The 27,204-nt window shown below is 43.7% G+C and overlaps 1 protein-coding gene across 3 annotated transcripts in view; it reads right to left on the bottom strand.

Moving 5' to 3' along the window:
- Positions 1-27,204, bottom strand: part of UBE2E2 (ubiquitin conjugating enzyme E2 E2) — a 405,476-nt gene that overhangs the window by 97,733 nt on the left and 280,539 nt on the right. For all 3 annotated transcript variants that reach the window (XM_086380875.1, XM_086380876.1, XM_086380877.1), the window contains one exon: positions 19,484-19,616. In XM_086380875.1, coding sequence (XP_086237001.1) covers positions 19,484-19,616 — 133 coding nt within the window. The remainder of the gene's footprint in view (positions 1-19,483; positions 19,617-27,204) is intronic.

Genomic DNA, 27,204 nt, shown 5'->3' on the forward strand with positions numbered 1-27,204 from the left:
CTGACCACGAAAGTGTTTATTTGAACAGCTTGTTACAGTACATTAAAAAATGTCAGTTGTACCACCCTCCTTGACATCTCAAGTGCTCTTCTCTCAAAACCGACTCAAGAGCACTGTCCCAGCAATGAACACACCCTAAGACCAGAGTATCAGCGGCAACATCAAACCTGCAAAAACTCACTGTAAGTCAGGGGAACCACGTGTCGTTAAGACTAAAGTAATAAACAACAGCGAAACAAAACAAAAACCCTCCCACAGTTTAAAAAAGAACCTGGAAACAGATTCCACCTTGATAAGTGGCAGTAAGAGAATGAAATATTAATTAGAAACTGCGTGAAGATGACACCCATGTGGCGAACGATGCCACAGAGCATGTTCCATCTGGTTGTGGACCAGAGCAACTTTCTGAGCGCTTCAAGTACAATTTAAATGATTGGAAAAAAAATAAGAAACTTCATAGCATAGACACTGAAGTTTAAGAAAGTCTTTCTCAGTCCCTTTTAAGTATAGACATGGAAACACGCTCGACTAGACCCTTTTCCCTGGCCTGCTCAGCAAGCTGGGGCTCCCTGGTCAGTTCCCAGGGCCCATTCCAACCACACAGCGATCGCCCACTCCAACCTCTGGCAAGACAGGATGCCCGTGAAGACTGGACTAGGGACCGGTCACTAGACTCCTTCTGATAAGCATCCAGTGTGCACAGGACATTCAGGAGCACACGCCGCATCAGGCTCAGCCTGGTTCTTCATGCGTGCGCGCTCTTTTCTGTTCGTGGCTCTCTCTCTCTCTTTTGCTGTGCTTCCTTTCCCCCCTTGTGTGGCCTCAACAGTGACCGTGTCTCTCTCGACCCGTTCTGCTGCCTCAAGCTTCAATGATGGTCTCTAGTGGATCCCCCTTTATGGCAGGACTGCATCACAGTGTAGACGGGGGTCACTGAGTGTGAGCTCATTCTCAGGATACAGGATTTTTCTGCAGAAATCTCACGTGCCTGGGCTTATGGAGTGTTTTACATTTGCTTCTTCGTGGGCTTATGAACACAACACTAGTTTGAGAGCAGACTGTGTCGGGTTGCCCACAAAGTTCATTCGGGATTTCCTGAACCCGAACAAATTTTTTGGTCAACCCAATATTGTTGTTATTGTTGTTCAGTCACTAAGTTGAGTCTGAGTCTTGTGACCTCATGGGCTATAACACTCCAGGCTCTTTTCTCCTCCAGTATCTCCCAGAGTTTGCTCAGATTCATGTCCATTGAGTTGGTGATGCCATCCAACCATCTCATCCTCTGTCCTCTTCTCCTCCTGCCCTCAATCTTGCCCAGCATCAGGGTCTTTTCCAGTGAGTCAGCTCTTCACATTGAGTGGTCAAAGTAATGGAGCTTCAGCTTCAGCAAAAGTCCTTCCAATGAATAATCAGGGTTGATTTCCATTAGAATCAACGGGTTTGATCTCCTTGCAGTCCCAAGGACTCTCAAAAGTCTTCTCTAGCACCCACAATTCAAAAGCATCAATCCTTCGGTGCTCAGCCTTCCTTATGGTCTAACACTCACATCCATTCATGACTACTGGGATAAACGTAGCTTTGACTACAAGAACCTTTGTTGGCAAAGTGACGTCTTTGCTTTTGAAACCTTGTCCAGGTTTGTCATGGCTTTTCTTCCAAGGAGCAAGCGCCTTAATTTCATGGCTGCAATCACCGTCCACAATTATTTTGGAGCCTAAGAAAACAAAATCTGTCACCACCTCCACTGTTTCCCCATCTATTTCCCATGAAGTGATGGGACCAGATGCCATGATCTTAGTTTTCTGAATGTTGAACTTTAAGCCAGCTTTTTCACTCTCCTCTTTCACTTTCATCAGGAGGCTCTTACAGTCTCTTCAGTTTCTGCCATTAGAGTGGTTTCATCTGCATATCTGAGGCTGTTGATATTTCTCTAAGCAATCTTGATTTCAGCTTGTGATTCATGCAGCCCACCATTTCGCATGATGTATTCTGCAAAGAAGTTAAACAAGCAGGGTGACAATACACAGCCTTGAATACTCCTTTCCCAATTTGGAACCAGTCCATTCTTTCATGCTGGTTCTAACGGTTGCTTCTCGACCTGCATACAGATTTCTCAGGAGGCAGGTAAAGTGGTCTGGTATTCCCATCTCTTTAGGAGTTTTCCACAGTTTGTTGTGATCCACACAATCAAAGGTGTAAGTGTAGTCAATGAAGCAGAAATAGATGTTTTTCTGGCATTTCCTTGCTTTCTCTGCTGATGCTACTGCTAAGTCATTTCAGTCGTGTCTGACTCTGTGCGACCCCACAGACTGCAGCCCACCAGGCTCCCCCGTCCCTGGGATTCTCCAGGCAAGAGTACTGGAGTGGGGTGCCATTGCCTTCTCCCTTGCTTTCTCTATAATCCAACAGATGTTGGCAATTTGATCTCTGGTTCCTCTGCCTTTTCTAAACCCAGATTGTACATCTGGAAGTTCTCAGTTCACATACTTGCTGAAGCCTAGTTTGAAGGATTTTGAGTATAGCCTTACTAGCATGTCAAATGAGTGCAACTGCACAGCAGTTTGCACATTCTTTGGCACTGCCCTTCTTTGGGATTGGAATGAAAACACTTACCTTTTCCAGTCCTGTGGCCACTACTGAGTTATCGAAATTTGCTCACATACTGAGTGTAGCACTTTAACAGCACCGTCTTTTAGAACTTGAAATAGCTCAGCTGGAATTCCGTCACCGTCACCGGTTTTGCACACAGTAATGCTCATGAGGCCCACTTGACTTCATACTCCAGGATGTCTGGCCCTAAGTGAGTGACCACACCGTCGTGGTCATCCAGGTCATTAAGACCTTCTTCATGCAGTTCTGTGCATTTCTGCCACCTCTTCTTACTCTCCACTGCTTCAGTTAGGTCCTTACCATTCCTGTCCTGTATCGTGCCCATCCTTCACAAAATGTTCCCCTGATATGTCCAGTTTGCTTGGAGAGATCTCTAGTCTTTCCCACTCCGTTGTTTTCCTCTATTTCTTTGCATTGGTCACTTAAGAAGGCCTTCTTATCTCTCCCTCCTATTCTTTGGAACTCTGCATTCAGTTCATATAACTTTCCCATTCTTCCTTGCCTTTCGCCTCTCTTCTTTTCTCAGCTATGTGTACAGTCTCCTCAGACGACCACTTTGCCTTCTTGCATTTTTTTTCCTTGGGATGGTTTCGGTCTCTGCCTCCTGTACAGTGTTGCACACCTCCATCTGTAGTTCTTCAGGTACTGCTGACCAGACCTAATCCCCTGAGTCTATTCATTGCTTCCACTGTATAATCATAAGGGATGTGAAGTAGGTCACACCTGAATGGCCTAGTGGTTTTCTGTACTTTTTTCAATTTAAGCCTGAATTTTGCAATAAAGAGCTGATTACCTGAGCTACAGTCATCAGATTTTGTTTTTGCTGACTGTATAGTTTCTCCATCTTTGGGTGCAAAGAATATAATCAATCTGATTTTGGTACTGACCATCTGGTGTGTCCATGTGTAGAGTCATCTCTTGTGTTGTTGGAAGATGGTATTTGCTATGACCAGTCATTCTCTTGGCAAAACTCTGTGAGCCTTTTCTCTGCTTCATTTTGTACTCCAAGGCCAAACTTGCGTGTTATTCTGGGTATCTCTTGACTTTCTAGTTTTGCATTCATCCAATATTACATATACCAAAGTATAAGGCAGGAAAGTTACCTCTTGGTCAACTTCTGTTCAAATAGAGGTTTCCACCCTCAAATCAGTTTTTTATAAAAGGAAAATACAGAAATTCAACAATACAGCAGCAATAGGATGCTTCGACGAGTACAACTTAACCGTTCGAAGGCTTGAATTTGAATAGCCTTAGATGTCCACTGGCAGAAGAATGGATAAGGAAATTGTGGCACATATACATAATGGAATATTACTCAACTGTAAAAAGAACACATTTGAGTCAGTTCTAATGAGGTGGATGAAACAAGAGCCTATTATACAGAATGAAGGAAGTCAGAAAGAGAAATACCAAAACAGTATATTAATGCGTATATATGGCATTTAGAACGATGGTAATGATGACCCTATATGCAAGACAGCAAAGGAGACACAGATGTAGAGAACAGACTTTTGGACTCTGTGGGAGAAGGTGAGAAAATAGCATTGAAACATGTAAAATAGATGACCAGTGCAAGTTTGATGCATGAAGCAGGGCGCTCAAAGCTGGTGCTCTGGGACAACCCAGAGGGATGGGGTGGGAAGGGAAGTGGGAGGTGGGAGAGGGGTTCAAGACGGTAGGACACGTGTACACCCATGGCTGATTCATGTCAATGTACAGTAAAAACCACCACAATACTGTAAAGCAATTAGCCTCCAATTAAGTAAATTACTTAAATTAATTTAAATAAATTAATTAAATAAAATAAATTAATTAAAAAAGAGTATTGAAAAAAAGAAATACAGTCCTTTCAAACAGTTAGGAAAGTTTTTAAAAAGCTGAACACTTGAGTTTCCTACAAATGGGTTTTCATGGCTCGGACAAATTTTCCAGTCATATAGTCATATATGGATTCAAAAACTGCTGAATCCCAAACAGTTGAGAGGGAAGTGAAGATGATCTAGTATCTAAACAGGAACTTATGCCCCAAATACCACTCACACATTCCCATGTTTTCATTCACTGAGCACATATGCAATACCTGAAGGTCCATTGAAAGCAGAACCTGAAGCTCTGAGTTAAATATTCCCACAAGGGGATCACCTCCCGCCTCCCAAATCAGAGAGTGGAACAGCTCTTCCTGGGGATCCTGAACTTAAAACCATTATGTGGGGCACTGCTGATCCAACAACACTTATTTATTAATTGGCACTGCAAAGAGAAGACATCATTTAACAAATGGCCAACGATCCTACACTTCTAAGACAAGATGATTCATTTCTGCTTTATAACTGCAGAAGTGTCTCATACATAATGACAGTTAATTGCGAAGCGTAACAGCTGAGATACTTAATGGAGTCCACGTCGAGTGTGTAATCGATGACCGGCCATATGACAGTCGCTGTACAATTAGAGTGACATAAACATAAATGTAAGGAGAATGCAGCGCTTTGTGTTTGCTTTACATTTTTTACAGGTCTCACATTACCAGAGGCAACTCCGTAAGATGTAGCCTATTTACAGTTTTGCTAAGCGTAAAATGAAAGTGATATACAGACTTCTTTTATCCCTTGGAAAAGAAGTAATACATTTTATGTTTGCAGACATAGGAAGTGCCAGTTATTTATCTTAAGAGATTAATAATTCAACATTCATGCAACCAAAAACAAAGTATTCATCATCGCTAGCTGGAAGTGACAATTTGATTTTTCATATAGCCCACAACAGTCTAGAAGTGAACTGCATCTGAGCGCAGTCTAAACTGAAACAATGACTAATTCTGTTAATGATACAGTGAATTAACAGCAATTACAGAGTTGGCTGGATGCCTGAATGTTCAGCGAGTGCTACACGACAGACACTTTCCTCTGAAATCGGCAGAGTAGTCATAAATACCACAGAAGTTTCCAAAGTCTGTGTGTATTCTGGGGTGGGGTGGGGTAATGTTTGTGCCATAAAGTTAAAAAGCACAGCATGTATGTCACAGAAAATGCTGTCTACAGTTAGAATCATAAATTACAAGACGGCCAACGATGGGCCAGGCTCCACTGTAACCAGTGTGCACTCGTTACATAATGTGACCTTCATAATCACCCTGTGAGGATGCTGTTACTATTATCCTCATTTTACAAATAAAGAAGCTGAGCTGCAGGTTCAGAGGAATTCAAGTGCTTCTAGTTGAAGTAATTCCAATTGTAAGTAAAAAATTTACAAGGAGGAAGGAAAACCAACCAATACAAATACACACAAGAAAACAATCCATACCTCAGAGATTTTAGGAAATAACAGAAAAAACCAGGAAGAGGATAAAGAAATTTATCTATGAATTCTAGATCTCAACAGTTTGACTTTAGACAGAAAAGTTAATGACACGGGGATTCAATAGCTTTTTCAGGTCAAGTTCTGATAGAGTGGGAATTCAGGTAAAGTGCTTTTAGCAAAGAGAAGAAATGCGATAGTCGTCATTATTATGGTTGTTCTTATTCTGTAAAATGACCTGCCATCGCTGTGAGATTACTGAAGGCGAGAAAAACCAAGTCTGTCAACAAAAGGTAAACAAACAATATTTTAGTATGACTTGACAACTGGCATTTAGATTTATCTAATTTTTGAAGCATTTGAGCTTCCCCACTCAGAATATTGCAGTGGGTATTCGTCAAACATCTGTGGAGAGCGGCTCCTGGTGTGCCGGGGAGCTCCCGACACGGGAGGTGGAGAGGCCTGCTGGAAGGCGGGGAGGCCGGGGGTCCCCAGCAGAGCAGGAGCCGGTCTCTCCGCAGCTCTGGTCGAGGATGACCGGGGTGCGGAGCGCTGGGCACAGGGCGGCCTCACCCCGGGCCTGTAAACTGGTCCCTCGAGGAACGAGTCCTCTACAGTCAGTGAGGCGGACTTATTTCAAGCTCTCAAAATGGGTGTTCTATGACCAACGGCGTGGAAGGCTTTTTTGATATAATGTCTGAACACCTGGCCAAATGAAGAGTGAAATCAAGATACAGGCGACCCAGCAAAGAAGAGGGGCCGTGGAGGGACGGTGGGCAGCCCGCGCCACTGCGCGGAGCAGGCGCCGGGAGAGGGGCGGACACTGCAGCATCAGCCGCCCGAAACGGCTGAAAAACCGCGGCTGCCTCGGCCACCCCAGGGTCCTCCTGCCGACAGCTGGGGAAAGACTCCAAGGGCAACCATTCTTTTTTTTTTATTTTTAGTTTTTAAATTGATGTACAGTTGATTTCTACTGTTAATTACTGCATATAACAAAGTGATTCAGTTACAGAAACACACATGCGTATTCTTATAATCTTTCCATTAAGGTTTATCACAGGGGAGAGTTCCCTGTGCTGTACAGTAGGGCCTGCGGCTGGTCATTTCCATACAGAACAGATCACATCTACTAACCCCAACCTCCTGCTCCAAGAGGTGGTTCTTTAGTGACCTCTGTGTTGAGGCACCTCAGAAAGATGGAATATGCTTGTCCCCTTACCTCCTCACCCCCAAAAGAACACTGAGAACTGCCGCTTGTCGTAAATCATGTGCCTGCCAATGCAGGAGACGTGAGGGACCGTGGGTTCCATCCCTGGGTTGGGAGGATCCCCTGGAGGAGGGCATGGCAACCCACTCCAGTGTTCCTGCCTGGAGAATCCCGTGGACAGAGAGGCCTGGCGGGCTGCAGTCCGTGGGGTCACAGAGAGTCAGACACGACTGAGCGACTTAATGCAGCACTGCGAGGCTATTAGCATAGCTCTGCTGGCCTCCCTGGCGAGCACTGAGAAACCACTTAGTTTTACCGAAGGAATGTTTCATATTATAAGGGATTCTTTACATCTCACTCTTATCTAATGATAACTAGTTCCTTGGACTGCAAAGAGATCCAACCAGTCCATCCTAAAGGAAACCAGTCCTGACTATCCACTGGAAGGATCGATGCTGAAGCTGAAGCTCCAATACTTTGGTCACCTGATGTGAAGAGCTGACTCACTGGAAAAGAGCAGTCTCAAGACTAGCCAGGCCAGGGTCAGAATCTCCATGTAGAAAGGCGGTCAGTCTACCCACCTACATGCCTATGTATCCATACACGCATCTCTAACTATGTGCGTATCTATGTATCTATCTACCCGTGGACCTATCTGTAATCCATCTTCCCATCTCTTCACCTATCGGAATCAATTTGATGTGCAACACTGCGTGCGTTTAAAGTGTGCAAAGTGTTACTTTGATTAATTTGTGTTCTGTAACACGACTGCTGATGAAGTAATTATTTATCAGCTGTGTAATTACAGTACAATATTATTGTTTATATTCATCATGGAGATGCATTAGATTTCTGCGGCTTATTTAGTACTCATTACAGGTTTGAACCTTTAAACACCATTACTCTTACCCCTCCCCTCCGTCCTCTGGTGATCACCATCTTTCTGTTTTTCACACATTTAGTGTTTTTAGATTCCACATAGAAGTACTACCGTCATACAGCACTTGGCTTTGTCTGTCTGACTCATCTCACTTAGGACGATGTGCTCAATACTGTCACACACGGGAGGATATTTTTTTTTCTCATGGCTGAAAAACAGTCCACTGTGTATATGTATCATATCTTTTTTATCCATTCATCTGCTGATGGGCATTTGGGTTGTATCTGTGTCCTGGTAACTGTGAACAGTGTCACAATAAAAATGAGGGTGCGTGCACCTTGCTGAATTCCTGTTTTCATTTCCTGTCGGTATACACTCAGAAGTGGAATTGTTAGATCCTGTGGTAAGTAAACCCGTTTTTAATTTTTTCGAGGAGCCTCCACAGTAGTTGGACCCGTCTTCACTTCGACCAACAGGGGCTGGGTCTCCTTCCACCACGTCCTCACCAGCACTTGTCTGTTTCGTGACTTCCATCCCGATGGTGCGTGAGGCTGAGCATCTTCTCATGTCCTGTTGGCCACCTGTATGTCTTCTCTGGAGAAATGTCTATTGAGCTCTTCTGCCATTTTTCTATCATTCTTGTCGTTGTTGTTGAACTGACTGAATGTCAATAAAGAATCTGCCTGCAACGCTGGAGACCTGGGTTCGATCCTCAGGTTGGGAAGATCCCCTGGAGAAGAGAATGGCTACCCACTCCAGGATTCTTGCCTGGAGAATTCCATAGACAGAGGAGGCTGGTGGGCTACAGTCCATGGGGTCACAAAGTCAGACACAACCGAGCAACTAACATTTTCACTTTCACTTTATACATTTTAGATACTAACCTCTTGCCAATGTATGCTTTGCAGAGACAGTCTTTCATTTCGTAGGCTGTCTTTTCATTCTGTTACTTGTCTGCTGGGCTGGAGCTTGCGGATTTGATGTGCTGCCATTTTTTATTTTCGTTATTGTTTGTGGCTTTGGTGTCGTGCCCCTCCCCCCAAATTATTGCCAAAACAGAGCTTCTTCCCTGTTTTTTCTACAAGTACTAGGGTTGTTATAGTTCAGTTGCTGAGTCATGTCTGACTCTGATCCCATGGACTGCAGCACGCCAAGCTTCCCTGTCCTTCACGACCGCCCAAAATTTGCTCAAATTCATGTCCATTGAGTCGGTGATGCCATCCAACCATCTCATCCTCTGTCGTCCCCTTCTCCTCCTGCCTTCAATCTTTCCCAGCATCAGGGTCTTTTCCAATGAGTCAGCTCTTCGCATCAGGTGGCCGAAGCACTGGCGCTTCAGCTTCAGCATCAGTCCTTCCAATGAATATTCAGGGTTGATTTCCTTTAGGATGGACTGGTTGGATGTCCTTGCATTCCAAGGGACTCTCAAGTTTTAGGGTATCAGGTCTTATGTTTAAGTCTTTGATCCATTTTGAGTTGATTTTTCTGAGTGGTGTGAGATAGGGGTCTTATTTCATTGTTCCGTGTGAGTTTCTAGTTTTCCCAGCACCATTTGCTGAAGAGGTTTTCCTTTCCCTATTGGGTCTTCTTGGATCCCTTGTTGAAATGTCAGCGGATCATATAGTTCTGGGATCTCTAGTCTGTTCCGCTAGTAGATGTGCCTATTCTGCACCAGTACCTGTTTTTATTACTATGACTTTATAGTATAGTTGGAAGTCCAGGAGCACAAGGACTCCAGTTTTGTTCTTTCTTGACTATTCAGGATCTTTCATGGTTCTGCCCAAATTTTAGGATTGTTCTTTCTATTTCTGTGAAGAATGTCTTTGTCATTTTAATGGGGATTGCACTGAATCTGCAGATGGCTTTGGGTAGTATGTGCATTTTATCAATATTATTTCTTCTGACCCACAAACACGAGACATCCTTCCAATTGTTTGTCTTCTACAATTTCTTTCAGCAGATTCTGTAGTTTTCATTGTACTGATCTTTCATTCCTTGGATAAATTCATTCCAGTTATTTCACTGTTTTTTATGCTATTGGGAATGGGATGGTTTTGTTTCTTTTTCAGATGCTTCATCGTTAGTGTGAAGGAATACAATTGATTTCTGTGTGTTGATTTTGTATCCTGCCACTTTACTGAAATCATTAATAAATTCCAACAGTTTTTTGACTAATTCTTTGGGGTTTTCTCTATACAGGTTCATATCATCAGAAAACAAAAGCTATACTTCTTCCATTCTGATCTGCACAGCTTTATCTCTTCATGCTGCCTAACTGCTCTGGCTGGGACTTCTATTGGTGCCACGCTCAAGAAGAGCGCTGAGGGTGGCCTCCTTGCCTTGTGCATGACCATAAAGGAGACACTCTCGGTTTCTCTCCATTGAGTATAATACTACCTGTGGGCCTGTGGTATACGGCCTTTATTGTGTTGAGGTATGTTCTGTCTGCATCCAGCAAACGACTTCTCCTTTAGCTTCAGTTCGGTTCAGTTCAGTCACTCAGTCGTGTCAGACTCTTTGCGACCCCATGAATCGCAGCATGCCAGGCCTCCCTGTCCATCACCAACTCCCGGAGTTCACCCAGACTCATGTCCATCGAGTCAGTGATGCCATCCAGCCATCTCATCCACTGTCTCCCCTTCTCCTCCTGCCCTCAGCATCCAGCCGTCTCATCCTCTGTCCCCTTCTCCTCCACCCTCAGCATCAGAGATCAGTATTTACTGCTCAACACAGAATTATGACCTCAGGGCCTGCTGGTTAGGAACCCACTGGTGAAGAGCCTCCGGTGCCTTTGGCAAACTGGAACACGGGCGCTCAACACCTCTCCACAGTGCCCTTTCCTGCTTGTGTCGCTTCCTTCATCCCCCTCCCAGAACCCGATTTAGAGGATGATCTAATATCATGAATTTATACCACAGTGTGAATTCTAAGAGCAAGTGTTCCTTCTTGCAAGGATTTAGGCAATTAACATCTGTCTGTAATTGGGGAAAGTTCAGTTTGGAACTGGCTTTGGACTCCAGCTCCGCTGTCCACCTCCCGCGTGGCCTGTGTGCACGCGCTCTCCAAGGGCTGCAGCGTTCTGACCGAAGAGAGTGGGGCGGGGCGGGGGCGAGTGCTGTCTCTGTGGCAGAGCTGCAAGGATTAGGTTAGGCATACGCTTTCACTGTATGTATGCATGTATGCATGTATACTGTATGCATGTATACTGTATGTATGTATACGCTTTCACTGTATGTATGCATGTATGCATGTATGCATGTATGCATGTATACTGTATGCATGTATACTGTATGTATGTATACGCTTTCACTGTATGTATGTATGTATACTGTATGTATGCATACGTTTTCACTGTATGTATGTATACTGTATGCATGTATACTGTATGTATACTGTATGTATGTATGTATACTGTATGTATGCATACATTTTCACTGTGTGTATGTATATATACTGTATGTATGTATGTATGTATACTGTGTGTATGTATACTGTATGTATGTATACTGTATGTATACGTTTTCACTGTATGTATGTATACTGTATGTGTGTGTGTACGTATGTATACTGTATGTATGCATACGTTTTCACTATGTATGTATACTGTATGTATGTATGTATACTGTGTGTATGTACGTATGTATACTGTGTGTATGTATACTGTGTGTATGTATACATACTGTATGTGTGTATGTATGTATACTGTATGTGTGTATGTGTGTATGTATACTGTATGTATGCATACGTTTTCACTATGTATGTATGTATGTATGTATGTATACTGTATGTATGTATGTATGTATACTGTATGTATCCATACGTTTTCACTGTATGCCTACTGCATCACCAGGCATTGCTCTGGATGCTGGGAATACAGCTGTGTGCTGTGCTTATGTCTGACTCTTTGCAGCCCCATGGACCATAGCCCGCCAGGCTCCTCTGTCCATGGGATTCTCCAGGCAAGAAAACTGGAGGGGGTTGCCATGCCCTCCTCCAGGGGACTTTCCCAACCCAAGGATCAAACCCAGGTCTCCCACATTGCAGGCGGATTCTTTACCAGCTGAGCCACTAGGGAAGCCCCAGAATACTGGAGTGGGTAGTCTTTCTCTTCTCCAGGGGATCTTCCTGACCCCGGAATCAAACCCAGGTCTCCCGTATTGTAGGTGGATTCTTTTATCGTCTGAGCCACCAGAGAAGCAACATAAATATAGAGCTGACCCTGTGTCCATGGAGCTCACACGCTAACTAGAGAAAGGGAGGCATAACCAACTCAGAGAAATGCAGGATGCTGGGGGAAGAAGTGCTATGGAGAAAAGTCAAGTTTGGTGGTGGGGCGCTCAGGAGCGAAAGGTGCTCAGGAGTTGTCACTCGAGACTCCCCTGGAAAGGTGACACTTGAGCAGACGCCTGCAGGGAAGAAGGGAGTGGACCATGAGGATTTCTGGGCGGACAAAGCAGGTGGAAGGAAGGGCAAACGTCACCACTCCATGGAAGGAGACCGCTTGGAGTCTCTGAGTCAAGACAGACAGCTGGTGACTTCAGTGAGATTCTGGAAGGCTCGGCGTGCTTTTACTTGGTGAGGTGAGAATCACGGGAAGGTTTTAGGCGAAGAATGGACATCTTCTGACTTTCATTATAACAGGACCATGTGGTACCTGGGCAGGCACCAAGGAAGGGCAGGGCCGGACCAGGGGGATCAGACGGGAGCCTCCCCAGCGAGCCAGGCAGGGGAGCAGCTGGTGGCGGCCAAGGCTGGAGGACCACTGGAAAGCGTGTTCCTAGACGGGAGGAGTCTGGGTTTCTTGTGAGCATTTATTTTGAGCCGGTGAGACTGGATCTGGCTAGGCTGTGTGAGAGAGTCAAGGAGGACCTCAAGCTTTTTTGCTTTAGCAACTAGAAAAGTTGGTTTCCATTCATTGAGGGGAGGGCCCTGGGGGACCGGGCTGGGCAGGAGTGGGCAGGGCGTTTAATGATGAGCTTGCTGCGGGAGCTGACTGTTGGGTGCTCAACTGCACGTGTCAGACAGGCAGTGCAGTCTGGTTGCAAGCTCCTGACCCGTGTCTGGGCTTTACATGAACGTAGGAACTCAGTCAAAAACAGGTGCATTCAGAAAATCCTCCGAATAAACACAGGTGAGAAGAGAAATCACAAATTTTGTGATTTAAAAGTGGAAATTTAAAAGTCAGTAAACTGAATAATAAAAATAGGATGTACCAAAACATGTAGGATATAGAAAAGACCATGCTTACTGGGGATAATAGTCTTAAATATATATTGGTATATTGCTGAAAATAGCTTAAAAAACACCCATGGCTGATTCATGTCCATGTATGGCAAAAACCACCATAATATTGTAAAGCAATTAGTCTCCAATTAAAAAAAAATCAATAATCTATCCATTTTAAGAACTTAGGAAAAGACACAAATTAAATCCTTTCAAAAAGGAAAAGGAAAAAGATCATGAAAATGAAAGTAGAGAGCACAGACGAACGAAATAAAACATAAACATATAAAAGGAGAAACGAACACCTGTGCTTCTCCTGAAAGGTCTAATAGAATCCCCAGTAATGCTGATCAAAAGACAAAGAGCGAAAAGAGCAGTTCTAATGTCGGAAAGTTTAAAAGGGGAAAAAGGTCTACACATTTAAAAAATAAGATGGTATTATGATCTTCATGCCAAGCACTTGAAAGTATAAATAAAAGGACACATTTCTTTAAAAAAAACAAGACTTAGAGAAACGAAATGAAGCAGACAATCTATTAGTGCCCCAGCGCGGGGAGCAGCGACCAGGGCGGGGCTAGTGGGGGACCTCCGACTTGCTGGTGGTGCTCAGTTTCTTGACTGGGGTTATAGTTACACAAATGCTTTTCTTTGTGAATATTTATCAGTTTCCACACCTATAATTTGTGCTGTTTGTGTATGTATATTGTATAGAATTAAACATTTCTCTAAAAATTATGTAAAAAAAACCAAAACTAAACAAATGAGCACTTGCACGGCACTTCAAGGCAGCTGGGTGTCCTCTCTCTAAGATCACAGAGAGTGAGCAGGAGTGGTTTTACACAGTGAACCACAGCATCCTCTGAAGGTGCCGGGAGACGCTTGTCAGCTTTCTTCTTTGAGCACAGCAGCAATGACAATGAAAACAAGAGATAACGATACCCGGGTTAGAATAGAACTATGGGGAACTTCACTTACAGAGCGCTCGCTGGCTTTCAGATGCTGGGTATTGCTGCTTCCTGGGTAACCAGTTAGCTACGTTATTCATCATTAGCCTTGACTTACAATTTAAGGTTGAAATATTAATATGATGAGGATAATAAAATGAAAATGTTGAAACTCTGATGGACCTAAATGATCTATTTCATTGTATGAAAGCAAGGAATACCTTTCCTATTAGCTGAGAAAAGTCAGCAAACCATAGTTAATTTTATAAAGCCAAAATCAAACCATAAAACAGACAAGACACTCTGAAATGATCTCTAAGTTAAGATTTATTTAAAAATGTATTTGATGCAATTTGTAATGGAAGAACAAACTATATTTAAAAGGTTTTAGATAGTATTAGTATTGAAGCGTTTTTTTCTCACACAGACAATGTATGCCTGTAGTTTTTCTGTTTATTCTTTTAAACATGCTAGGTACAAATTTTATCATTCCGTTCTGGAAAACATCCACCAACAGATACTGTGCTGCCCTTCCCAAGAGAACAGTGCTTTCCAGTAAGAGACAAGAGCATCAGACAGTGCATTTCCCTGGGGCACAGGTGGCCTGAGACACCCTGCTGAAGGAACAGCGGGCGTGTCCGCGCCTCCTGTCGGCCCACTCTTAGGTCTGTATGGAAGGCCCACTTATTTTTTCAAAGGTCCACAGAGAGACAGAAAAAGCCAAATTATGAATAGGCTATGTCTGTGTGTTTCTCCTGTAAAACACAGACCTGAGCTGCTAAAGCGAGGAAGACTCCTCACCCTTAGGCTGCGCGTCACCGGCGTCTCCAAGGCAGGAGCCGCCAGACACAGTGTGCTGCGATCTTTCCAAGGGCTTTTCAGCAAAAAGAATGATGCACGCATATAATATATTCCGTTATTTCTCCTCTGAAATTTTCAAGTACACATTAAAATACTTACACATTAGACTATTCAGAAAGTGCTGGTTTTGAGCAGAGTAAAATTATCTATGACATGAATATTAAAAATGTTATCTCCAATAAGATATAAAACAGTTCCTACTTTACAAATAAGTAGATATCTGAATTATAACATTAAAATGTATGTCTACACTGAAGAAGAAATACAGTATTAAAAGACTGAGACATACTTGAGATTTATTATGCTTTTCTTTTTGGCTATATATACACTATTCCTGGATATAGTTTCACTAAGCAGATATTTTTTTCAGAGAAATAATCCTATCATTGGTGGTGAAGTATTCAGCTAAAGACTTGGCATTAGATACAGCTACTGGGGTCATGAAACAGATGCTGCAGATTTAGGAAGAGAGGCATGAACATACTGATGAAAGAAAATCAGCGTACCAAGACTCGTACTGAGACACAGCATTTGAAAGTACAACCAGGACTTGACTAATTTAAAACTGGTCATGTTTGCTGTTTAGTTGCGAGGTCATGTCTGACTCTTTTGCAACCCCATGGACTGTCTGAAGCCCACCAGGCTCCTCTGTCAATGGGATTTCCCAGGCAAGAATACTGCAGTGGGTTGCCATTTCCTTCTCCAAGTAAAACTAGAATATGAAGTGTAATAACATTACATACTTCATTAAACATTTGTTTTGCTTGCCTTATTAGAATTTTGGGGAATTCTGGAAGAAATGATTGGAATGATTCATCTGAAATCGTGAAAAATTAGGTACTAGAATGTGGGATGTTCAAACTGATGAAGCTCTACTCCCCAAACGTTCCCACGGCAAGAAGGTACATCCACGTCACCCCAGTGACCTTTAAGTGATAAAGCTGAGCACTGAAGTATTTGCAAGTTCTCAGTAACGATTCCCAGTCTGAGAGTTTGGGAAAAGGGACCTCAGGGATTCTGTCATGCTACAGGCATAAAGGTTCATTTTACGGTAGATACCTGATAACAAATAGATAGCCAATCAACCCACTCCAGTATTCTTGCCTGGGGAATCCCCTGGACAGAGGAGCCTGGGGGGCTACAGTCCATAGGGCCATGGGGTTGTCCGCGACTCAAGTGACTTAGCATGCACGCAGATGGGCAGTCAGATTTATTCGTGAGCCTCTGCTCTCTCTCACCATTTTCTCTGACAAGTACAGCTACCCTGGTTCACTCTTGAGGGTATCAGAAAATGTTACATAAATCCAAGCGTGTGCCTAAGGTTGTTGGAAAAAGAAAAAAGGATGAAGGCAACAGAGAAATAAAAGCCAGTGCGTGCGTGCATGCTAAGTCACCTCAGTCCTGTCCGGCTTTCTGCAATCCAATGGACTAGAGCCTGCCAGGCTCCCCTGTCCGTGGGATTCTCCAGGAAGAAGACTGGAGTGGGCAGCCAAGCCCTCCTCCAGGGGATCTTCCCGACCCAGGTATCCAGCCCTCGTCTCTTATGTCTCCTGCACTGGCAGGCGGGTTCTTTACCACTAGCGCCACCTAAAGCAAGACTTAACCCCAGACAGGGGCTGTTGAGAGCAACAGGAGACCTGAAAGGCCGGGCATGGCACTTCCGAATTATTAGTGAGTGAGTCTGTCTTAGTGAAAAGCTTTCAAGACACGTGCCAACTTTCCCCCTTCAAGTCATACTTCTGTCCACAAAATCTGACTTCTAAAACCGACAAATTAGCTGGTGACAATTTCTTTTAAAACTTCCTACAGGTTTCTAGTACCTGTGCACTTAAATGATGATCCAATACCCAAAGTTTGATTTTCCTTTGTCCTCACGGATTGTCTAAGCAGATTTATCCGCTGGAGGGATTTAATTTTTTTCTGGCAATCTTCTTGACAGGTTCCAGTTCAGCTGTTTGCTTTGAACACTCCCAGGAAAGGGAAGCCCTTTCTCAGAGGTAGAGCTATTCAGAAGCAGGCTGTCCCACGATGGGTCAGGTCTTCCCCCAAGGGAATCGAAATCTGCTTCCCTATGACTGATGCCCGCCCCTTCTATTTTTGTCCCATCCAGTCACCCAGAAGCCAGTCTAACACAACCCACGCCATGGACATCAAAGGACAGCTATCACATTTCTCCCAGGACCTATTTTTCCTAGTAAACATCTCCAGGGTAACTATGTATAATTCAGTGGAAAGGACATGGTCCCTGGAGGCCAAGTTCAGTAGATTCCTGGTTGCTTATTATTAGAAAACCTCTCTAAGCCTCATGTAAGTTCTCTCCTCTGTGAAAGGGAAAATCCCAGTCTTACTAGGGTATTTGGAGGAGGGACGGCTTGGCTCGCGGCTGCCCAATGCAGAGCTTGAGCCAGTGGAGAAACTGCAGACTGCTAACTCTTTCCCTCCCCAGCTTACTCCTGTGTGCCCTCCTAAAAACGAAGAGCTCGGAAGTGAATGAGGCGTTGCAGGCACTGCACGACGGGCTCAGAGTTCCAGAGACTGTGCTCCTAAGAGTATCTGCTTAAGGTCTCAGGACCCTGCAGTTCCCACAGAACTGTACTCAGTCAGAAGCCCACACATTATTACTTATATGGAAACAGAGCAAGTCTCCATTTCCTGTCCTGTATCAGGACCTCGCTCTGATTTTCAATGACATGCTCCCCACTGAGCTGTTTCCGTTCCATCCTGTTGGTTTTGGCCTTTCCTCCGAGCCCGTCAGAGACACCTTTTCAGAAATGGGACTGTCGGACCTACCTGCTTTCCCTCCTTGCTTTGTTTAATCGATGCACTTCTGTCCTGCAGAAGCTGGAAATGCCCACACTTTTTCTGAGATGTATGTTTCATAGAACAGACTGTATCGGGCTCCCGAGCAGCACAACTGCCTCATCCGAGCCCCCGGCTCCCCTGCCCATCGGCATCTCTGTTACTGAAGGGACTGCCCGGAAAGGCCCGCATGTCCCTGGCAGAGTGACAGGTATGCAGACGACTTGGGGGCTGGTGCAAAGAAGAGAAGGCCTCGAGGTCCCCACCCATTCAAAGGAGGAAATAAAGGTCAGCAGTACTGTGGCTTCACCACTGAAATGGACCAAACGCAGCCCTGGGGGGCCAGGGGCCGCCGGCTGTGGCATCCTGGGTAAGATGTCCTGTGTGCCGTCCTGGCTTCAGTCCTGACAGTGTTAGGATATGCTGGGCAAGTTACCTAGTTTCTCTGCCTGCCTCTCCTATTTGGTAAAACGACAGTCATTACTTCTTGCATTGATACCAAAATAACAGCCAAGTCTCATTGGAGAGGAAAGAAGAGAAGAGAAATAGAAAGGGGCATGGGAGGCAGGGAGGGGACCCTGGGACGTCACGGGGAAGGTGAAGGCCGAGCCTTGCTTTTTAAAGTGTTCACTCGAACCCACAACATTCAGAAGTGAAGCCAGGTCAAATGAAAATTCTGTCTTGGTGGCCAACAGAGAGAGTCAGTGTTCTCTGGGTCTTTCCATTTCCAACGTGGAGAATGACTGCTATGCTTAGACCAGATAACCAGCAAGGACCTCCTATAGAGCACAGGGAGCTCTGCTCAACATTCTGTGACAACCTACATGGGACAAGAACTTGCAAACGAGTAGACATGAGTATGTGGATACCTGAATCGCCTCGCTGCACACCTGAAACCAACACAATGTTGTCGACCAGCTGAGCGCCAGTCTAAGACAAAACATCTTCAGAACGGGGATGGATCTGAAGTCATTGCACGTCTGACTTACATGCAGCAGAAAGTAATGTGAAGATGCTTAAAGGGAATAATCGCATCCTAAGTGAATTCCATCACCCACCTCCTGACAAGGCTGGGCTCTCGGACTTTCTTTAGTCGTTTATGTATGACTTTTCATCAGCCCGTCATTTTTATTAATGGACAAACACACATTCTCCCTTACTGAATTTTCCTGACACGACTGTTCGGTCTCTTCGTCTAACGTGTGTGCACACACCTTCGTCTGACACGTGTGCACTTCCTGTGGGCAGCTGAGCTGCGGTGGTCCCAGGGCTCGGGGCTCCCGGCTGGCGCCCAGGCCAGCTCCTGGAGGGGCTCCCTCAGCCCAGGCCACGCCTGGATCTCCAGGCCCCAGAGCTGGCACCAGCCCATCCTGTCTCCTACTTCCACCCCATTAACAGGCTGTCTGATGTTACCTTAAAACATACACCACAAAAAAAGGCAATACGAGAAAGGATGAGAAGGAACAATGAGTTGCGCGTCAAAGGTTGGGGTTAGGGAAGACACAATCATTTTTCCATTTACATACAATCAGTCCTACGAAGTTGTCTATGCTAACAGAACAGACATGCATCCCTAGGTGTGCATCCTGAAGAATATGTATATATATATAAAAATAAGCGATAATACGTATAGCTAAAAATGGATGAATACATCATACTGACCTTGGGGGGTTTAAACGGATAGTCAGGTGAAAAGGTTATGTCAAGAAAGAACACCCCGCCTTCATAGACAGATCCTGGGGGTCCCAATATAGTTGACCTCCATTCATAAATGTTGTCTCCTTTGGGTCCAGCACTGAAATAAGACATACAAATGAAATGTGCTTAGAGATGATAGAAAGCTTGGAATTGTAAAAATATCTATTTATGATAACAACAAATTGAGCCATTCCATAGAAAACACACCAAAGTTAATAGGTCAATTCCAAATGAGGATTCACTTGTCAATATCGTCAGTATTCTATAAATGAAATATGTTGGTATTACTAAGTAATACAGAACCAAGAAGTTCCGTTTTGCCATTCATAACCTCAAACCCATGAAACAAAGGATTCCAAGGACCACAGACCAGAAGCAAAATTTTTAAATTAATTTTTACTGGAGCAAAATGTTTAATAAAGCATAAAATTATTTCTGAGACCCTGAAAGGGTGGTATAAGGTCAAAGAGACAAATTTTCAAAGCTAGAAGGAATGCTAAAGAAAAAAAAAAATAGTCTAATGCTTTTGTTAACGAAAAGCACCAATGAGGGTGATGGAGATCAGGAAATGGTCATCATTCACAAGACTCAGCTCAAGCATCACATCTGAATCTTTTCTCACTCCACCCGAAGACTCCCTGCTAATGTACCCAGCGTCCCGCTAGGGTGGTCTGTGGAAGACAGGATGCATCATTTTGTTTTATACCTGTACTTTGAAACTGTTTGCTTTTCCGTCCCTCTCTGGAAGTCCTCCAAGAACAGGTTCTGCCTTGTTCTTGGTACTCAGTAAGTAAGAGTTTGTCAGATGCTGCTGCTGGAATAGCAGCCAAGCGTGGGAAGTTTGGCTACCAGCGGCACACCTTGCTCCCCAGCTGCAGAGAGACTCCGGACGAGAAGAAGACCCACACGAGCCAACTGAACTGTCCCCATTCTTCCCGAGTAACAGAAGGCAAAGCGAGATTATAATTAAGCCCTCTAGTGTTCTTCCTGTCACACCGACCTCACAGTACATCAGCCAGAAATCCCCTCACACCCTGCAGCAAAGTGGGCAACCCTGTTAAGGTGCTTGAGAAGATTTTATTGCCAACAAAGATATGTCTTCTTTCATATTGTGAAATTAGTTCGTATCTACAACAATTTCATTGTTGAACAGGAGACCAAAAAAGCATGAATCATTATCTATGACAATGGAGGAAGAATACATCAATACACTAGGGAAAAGACAGCCCCTTTAATAAATGGTGTTGGAAAAACTGGACACCGACATGCAAGAATCAGACCGGACTTTCTCACACCACTTATACCATTAAACTCACAATGGATTAAAGACTTAAATGTAAGCCCCAAGCCCATAAAACTCCGAGAAGAAAACAAATGCAGTACACTCTTTGACATCTGTCTTAGCAACAATTTTGGGGATGTGTCTCTCAGGCTAGGGGAACAAATGCAAAAATGAACAAATGGGATTGCTGCTGCTGCTGCTAAGTCGCTTCAGTCGTGTCCGACTCTGTGCAACCCCATAGACAGCAGTCCACCAGGCTCCCCCATCCCTGGGATTCTCCAGGCAAGAACACTGGAGTGGGCTGCCACTTCCTTCTCCAATGCATGAAAGTGAAAAGTGAAAGTGAAGTTGCTCTACATCAAACTAAACGAAAGCTACATCAAACTAGCTTTTGCAAGTGAAGGAAACTATCTTTGAAATGAAATGGCAGCCTATTGAATGGGAGAAGGTATTTGCAAATGACAAATTCGTTAAGGGGATAATATCCAGAGAACATGAAGAACTCATACATCTCAACACAAAAAAACATACAACCTATTAAGAGGTGGGCAGGGGACCCAAACAGACATTTCTCCAAAGAAGACATCCCAAGGCCAACAAGCTCAGGAAAAGCCGCTCAACATCACTAATCACAAAATGCAAATCAAAACCACAATGGGTATCGTCTCACACCCGTCAGAGCGGCAGTCATCAGAAAGACGGCAACTAACAGGTGTTGACAAGGACGTGAAGAGAGAAAGGGAACCTTCTGCATTCCTGGTGGGAATGTGAACTGGTGCGGCCGCTGTGGAAAACTGTGGAGACTCCTCAGAAAACTGAAAGTAGAGCTACCGCACAGTCCAGCAATTTCACTTCTGGGTATGTATCCAAAGACATGGAGACAGTGATGTGAAAAGAATATGCATCCCAGCATTCACTGCAGCGTTGCTCACAATGGCCAAGACACAAAAGCGACCTAAGTGCCCGTCAGTAGACGAATGGATGAAGAACATGTGGCGTCGTATTTTTTATATATATATATATATGCATTACATCTATGATATACATATGTATGTATTATATCTACGACATATATATGCATTATATGTATGACATATATATATGCATTACATCTATGATATACATATGTATGTATTAAATCTATGACACATATACACGCATTGCATTGTGTCTATGACATGGGTTTCCCTGGCGGCTCAGGCTGTAAGGAATCTGCCTGCAATGCGGGAGACCCAGGTTTGGTCCCTGGGTTGGGAAAATCCCCTGGAGAAAGGAATGGCTCTCCACTCCAGTACTCCTGCCTGGAGAATTCCATGGACAGAGAAGCCTGGTGGGCTACAGTCCATGGGGTCCCAAAGAGTCAGACACGACTGAGCAACCAGCATTTCACTTCACTTCATCTATGGCATATATATATACATATGTTGGCCATGTAAGCAATGTTGCAGTGAACACTGGGATGCATATTCTTCTCAAATTACGGTTTTCATTTCTTTGGACACATACCCAGAAGATGTGCATATATATAAATAATGATATAGGGGCTTCCCAGGTGGTGCTAGTGCTAAAGAACCTGCCTGCAATGCATGAGACTAAGAGACATGGGTTGGATCCCTAGGTCAGGAAGATCTCCTGGAAGAAGGCATGGTAACCCACTCCAGTGTTCTTGCCTGGAGAATTCCAAGGACACAGGAGCCTGGCAGGGTATAGAGTCCATGGGGTCACAAAGAGTTGGACATGACTGAAACGAGTTAGTACACAGCACATATATAATACTATTATATATCGTATAAAAATAAATGTATGTATTAAATATAGAAGATATGGAATGTGTGTGTTTATATGTGTGTGTGTGTGTGTGTGTGTATAATATTACTGAGCCATATAGACGGCAATCTCGCCGTTCGGGACAGCACAGATGACCTCGAGGGCACGACGCTGAATGAAACAGGTCAGACGCAGAAAGACAAATGCCACAGGATCTCACCGACATGCAGCATCTCGAAAACAAAACCAAAGAACACGTGTTCGGAAACAGAACAGACTCACAGATACAGAGAGCAGACAGGTGGTTGCCAAATGGGAGGAAGGGTAGAGAGAGGGGCGGATGGTTAAGCGGGACAAAACTGCAGTGACAAGATAGATGAGTCACAGGTATGAGACGCACAGAGTGGGAAATACAGCCAGTAATCGCAGAATAGTTTCGTAAGGTGACAGATGAAACGACGCCAAAAAGGCATGCACCTTAACCAATTTGGGATTATTCTGGGAATGCAAGGACAGTTTAATAACAGCAGATTATTAATGTAATGTACTTAACAACACATTAAAGTAGAAAAAAATCACAATCACAATAGGTGAAGAAAAAAGCACTCAATAAATTTTAATGATAGCTATTCATGAAAAAACTCCTAGCAAATTCAGAATAGTAAGAAACTTCTTTAACTTGATAAAAAGCATATACCAGAAACCTCATAGCAACTGAATATTCAATGGTAAAATATTAAAAGCAAATGCTTTAAAAATTGAGGCTCAAGACAAAGATGCCCACTAAATCCATTTCCAATCATGACTGTACTAGAGCTCATATCCATCAAGGTATGAAAGACATAAATTGAAAAACAAAGTATTTATGGACTGGGACGGAAGAAATAAAATGGTTGGCATTTATGGTATTTATGTACACAGGAGAAAGCTACCCAAATCTATGTGCAATTTACTAAATTTAATAAAAGTTTAACATAGTAGCAGGATATAAGATAAACAGACAAAAATCAACTGCATTTCAACACACCAACAATATTAGAAAATACATTTTAAAATACTTTTTACAATAGTATTAAAAATACAAGGAACCTATGAATAGAGTTCAGGGAAAACATATAAGATTTTTATGGAGAAAGCTATAAAACACATTGAAATACACTCAAGGAAATTAAATAAATGAAGACACCAAGTTTATAGGTAGGAAGACCCAGGACCCTGGGGATGTCAATTTTTCCTTGATTCAATGTAATTCTAATCAAAAGTCCAACAGATTTTTAAAAAACCAAACTGGACACATTGACTCTAGGACGCTTTTGGGACCTTAAGGAAGCTCTTTAAACTTTTCTACGCAGAATGAAAATCTGACAGATGTTGGAACTGATGGGGCTGAGAAAACAGTTTTGTCTTTGGACAACAGAGAAACTGAATTTCTACCTCACCCAGTTGACACTAGTGGTAAAAAACCTGCCTGCAAATGTAGGAGGCTTAAAGAGACGTGGGTTTGATCACCGGGTCGGGAAGACCCCCTGGAGGAGGGCAAGGCAACCCACTCCAGTATTCCTGCCTGGAGAATCCTATGCACAGAGGAGCCCGGCGGGCTGCAGTCCACGGGGTCGCTTTGAGTCAGACACGACTGAAGCGACTTGGCACGAAAACACATAAACCTCTGTTGTAGATGGATTAAGCACTTAAATGCAAAAGTCAAAAGCTTTACAGTTTGACTAAAGAGAGTGACACGGCAAGTCATAAACTGGGATCATATAAAATGGGCGAAATTCTCGTGTCCAGAATATACTTGCCTAAGTAAGTTATGAAACAGCAAAATCGTGCAGTGACAGAAGTGCCCACTGATAGAAAAAGGTGTAAATTCACCCAAAGGAACACTTCACAGCAGTGAAAACATATAAACCAACATTGAGAAACCTTAAGAATATCCTAACGAATACGAAAAGCAAGTATAAAAGGAATATGCACCAAACAACACTATTTCTACAAAGTATAAAAACAAACAAGAAAGGTAACTGGGGAGGGACAGACACTAAATGTTCCAGAGACGCGTCTCCTGGGGAGAACTGGAGGGCGGAGAGCAGAGCTCGGGAGGAGCTTCAGGGGTTCTGGGGGTGCGCTCCTTCTCAGGATGAGCTATCTGTTTACTACGAGGTTTCATAACTTCCTTAGGTATTAGACATTAACATATTCTTAGATCTGTATCAATTTTTCATATTAAGTATGCAGAAAAAGCCGACCAAGCTGCCACGTGAGAACAGGAAGTTGCAGCACTGTGTGGTCCTACCCTAGGAACTAGACATAAAACAATACTTTGTATCATTTATGGATACATATCGGTGTCAGTGCCTTCCAAGAAATGAACTGGAAAAACATACCTAAATTCAACAGGGCAGCTGTGCAAGGAACGTGGGAGAGTTGGACCAGGTGATGGGAGGAAACAGATCTGAAGAAGGGTTTAATTTTATTTCGAGGCTTTGATTTCTCTTATTTAAATACTAAAAATAAAATCACAGTTAGCCAAGTTCATCGCCAAGTACTGAAATAAAATTCAAAGGACTGGGGCCCAGCCTTCCCGCCCCATCTGACCACTGGCCTCCTCCCCTGAAGGGGGCAGTGAGGCGCAGACAGAATATTCAGGTCAGATGACAGTGAGGCTGTGCCAACACAGCATCTTGTTGCCAGACAAGCTCACTCATTCAGATAAATAATGCACACGGTTATGTCCCGAGCTATAATTAGACCCAAAGTGAACGGTAAGTTTATTAGTAGGAAGGGCTTAAAAGTAAATTATAGGTTTGTAGTTACAACATTACTTCAAGGGACATGAAGAAATTTAATTAAAAAAATATGGGCTTCCCAGGTGGCTCAGACTATAAGAATCTGTCTGCAATGCAAGAGACGAGGGTTCGATCCCTGGGTTGGGAAGATACCCTGGAGAAGGGAATGGCAACCCACTCCAGTGTTCTGGCCTGGAGAATTCCATGGACAGAGGGGCCTGGCGGGCTACAGTCCATGGGGTTGCAAAGAGTCAAACACAACTGAGCGACTCACAGTTTCTTAGACCCAACACAAACAGATAAGTTTATTAGAAGGAAGGACTTAAAAGTCGAGTAAATTATAGGTTTGTATTTACAACATTACTTCAAGGTAAGTGAAGAAATTTAATTTAAAAAAAATGCAAAGAGGAGAGCACACAACCAGGAACCAAGGAGCAGAGACGCAGTTCCCAAATCCAAAGATGTAATTTAAGAATCCCTTTGAGACATTTAAAGATAATTTCCCAAGAATGGCCATCACAGTTAGTTATATAATGTAAGTAATTAAGGAGTCACCAAATTGTGCCTCCAAAGAAGGAACTCGAAAGCAGACGGCAGGAGGCACTCCAGAAAGTGGGCAGTGTCTGCAGATAATGCATATTCCAGTTACGCCTGATGCAAGTTTTATCTGGCTCTCAGTCAGAACTCCAAATTTTACTGCTTCTTCGAAGTCATTAACAGTGGATTAAACAACTCCATTAACAACATCACTCTGAGTTGGTTCATGCTGCCAAAATGTGCCTTTTTGAGAAAATACTAGCATGACAAACTATCTGAAAAGATTGGTGCTTTATTTCTAGTTTCTAAAGGTTTCACTGCAGTATAGCTGATGTACAATGCTGTGTCGGTTTCAGTGGACAGCAGCGTGGTTCAGTTATACATACGCACACGCTCATTCTTTCCCAGGTTCTTGCCCACACAGGTCATCACAGAAGACCGAACAGCGTTTGCTGTGCTACACAGTAGGTTTCTGCTGATTCTCTGTCTCATGTAGTGTGCGTGTGTAAACCCCAAGGAGAAATGCTGGGGAGGACAAGGATGAATCAAGAGCTTGACACTGGTGTTTTAAAATGTATTTAACACTAATATTATTTCCTTAATACACAGATTGAGCCTTGGCAACCTGGCCACCTCCATCATCTTAGAAATCGTCTATCTGCACCACGTATAATCCCAAAGCTTATAGCAGAGGTCCATGAACTACACAGCCCTCTGTCACACAATCATTTTAATACATCCCAGCTGAGAAACCTTAGCTTGAGTGTCTACAGTGGTGTTGGACAATATGGTGGCTATGCAGCCATGGAGGACTTGAACTGTAGCTGGCTCAAGGTAAGACGTACTCTCAGGAAAAGACGCTCAACACCCCAACCAGGAAATGCAAGTGAAAGCCGTACTGAGATACCTGTCAGGATGGCCATCATCAGAGGGAACACAGACAGCAAATGCAGGTGACGAAGCACAACAAAGGGGATATCTGCACACTGCTGAGCGCAGCCACTGTGGAAAAACAGCACGTGGAGATTTCTCAAAAACTAGAACTACCCTTCCAGCCAGCAATCCTACTCCTGGGTATATAGCTGAAAAAACACAAAAACATTAGTTCAAAAAGATACACGCACCCCAGTATTCATAGTGTCATTATTTACAACTGCCAGGATAACAGGAGCAACCTAACTGTCCATCAACAGATGAACGGATAAAGACGACGCAGTACACAATGGACATTCCTCAGCCATAGAAGCGAGTGAAGTGTCGCCATTTGCAGCTACAAGGAAGGACTTAGAGGCATTAAGTGAATTAAGTCAGAG

Source organism: Bos grunniens, chromosome 27, assembly GCF_055505025.1.
Source record: "Bos grunniens cultivar Pamir isolate PY7600 chromosome 27, Bosgru_T2T1.0, whole genome shotgun sequence".
Lineage (NCBI taxonomy): Eukaryota > Metazoa > Chordata > Mammalia > Artiodactyla > Bovidae > Bos > Bos grunniens.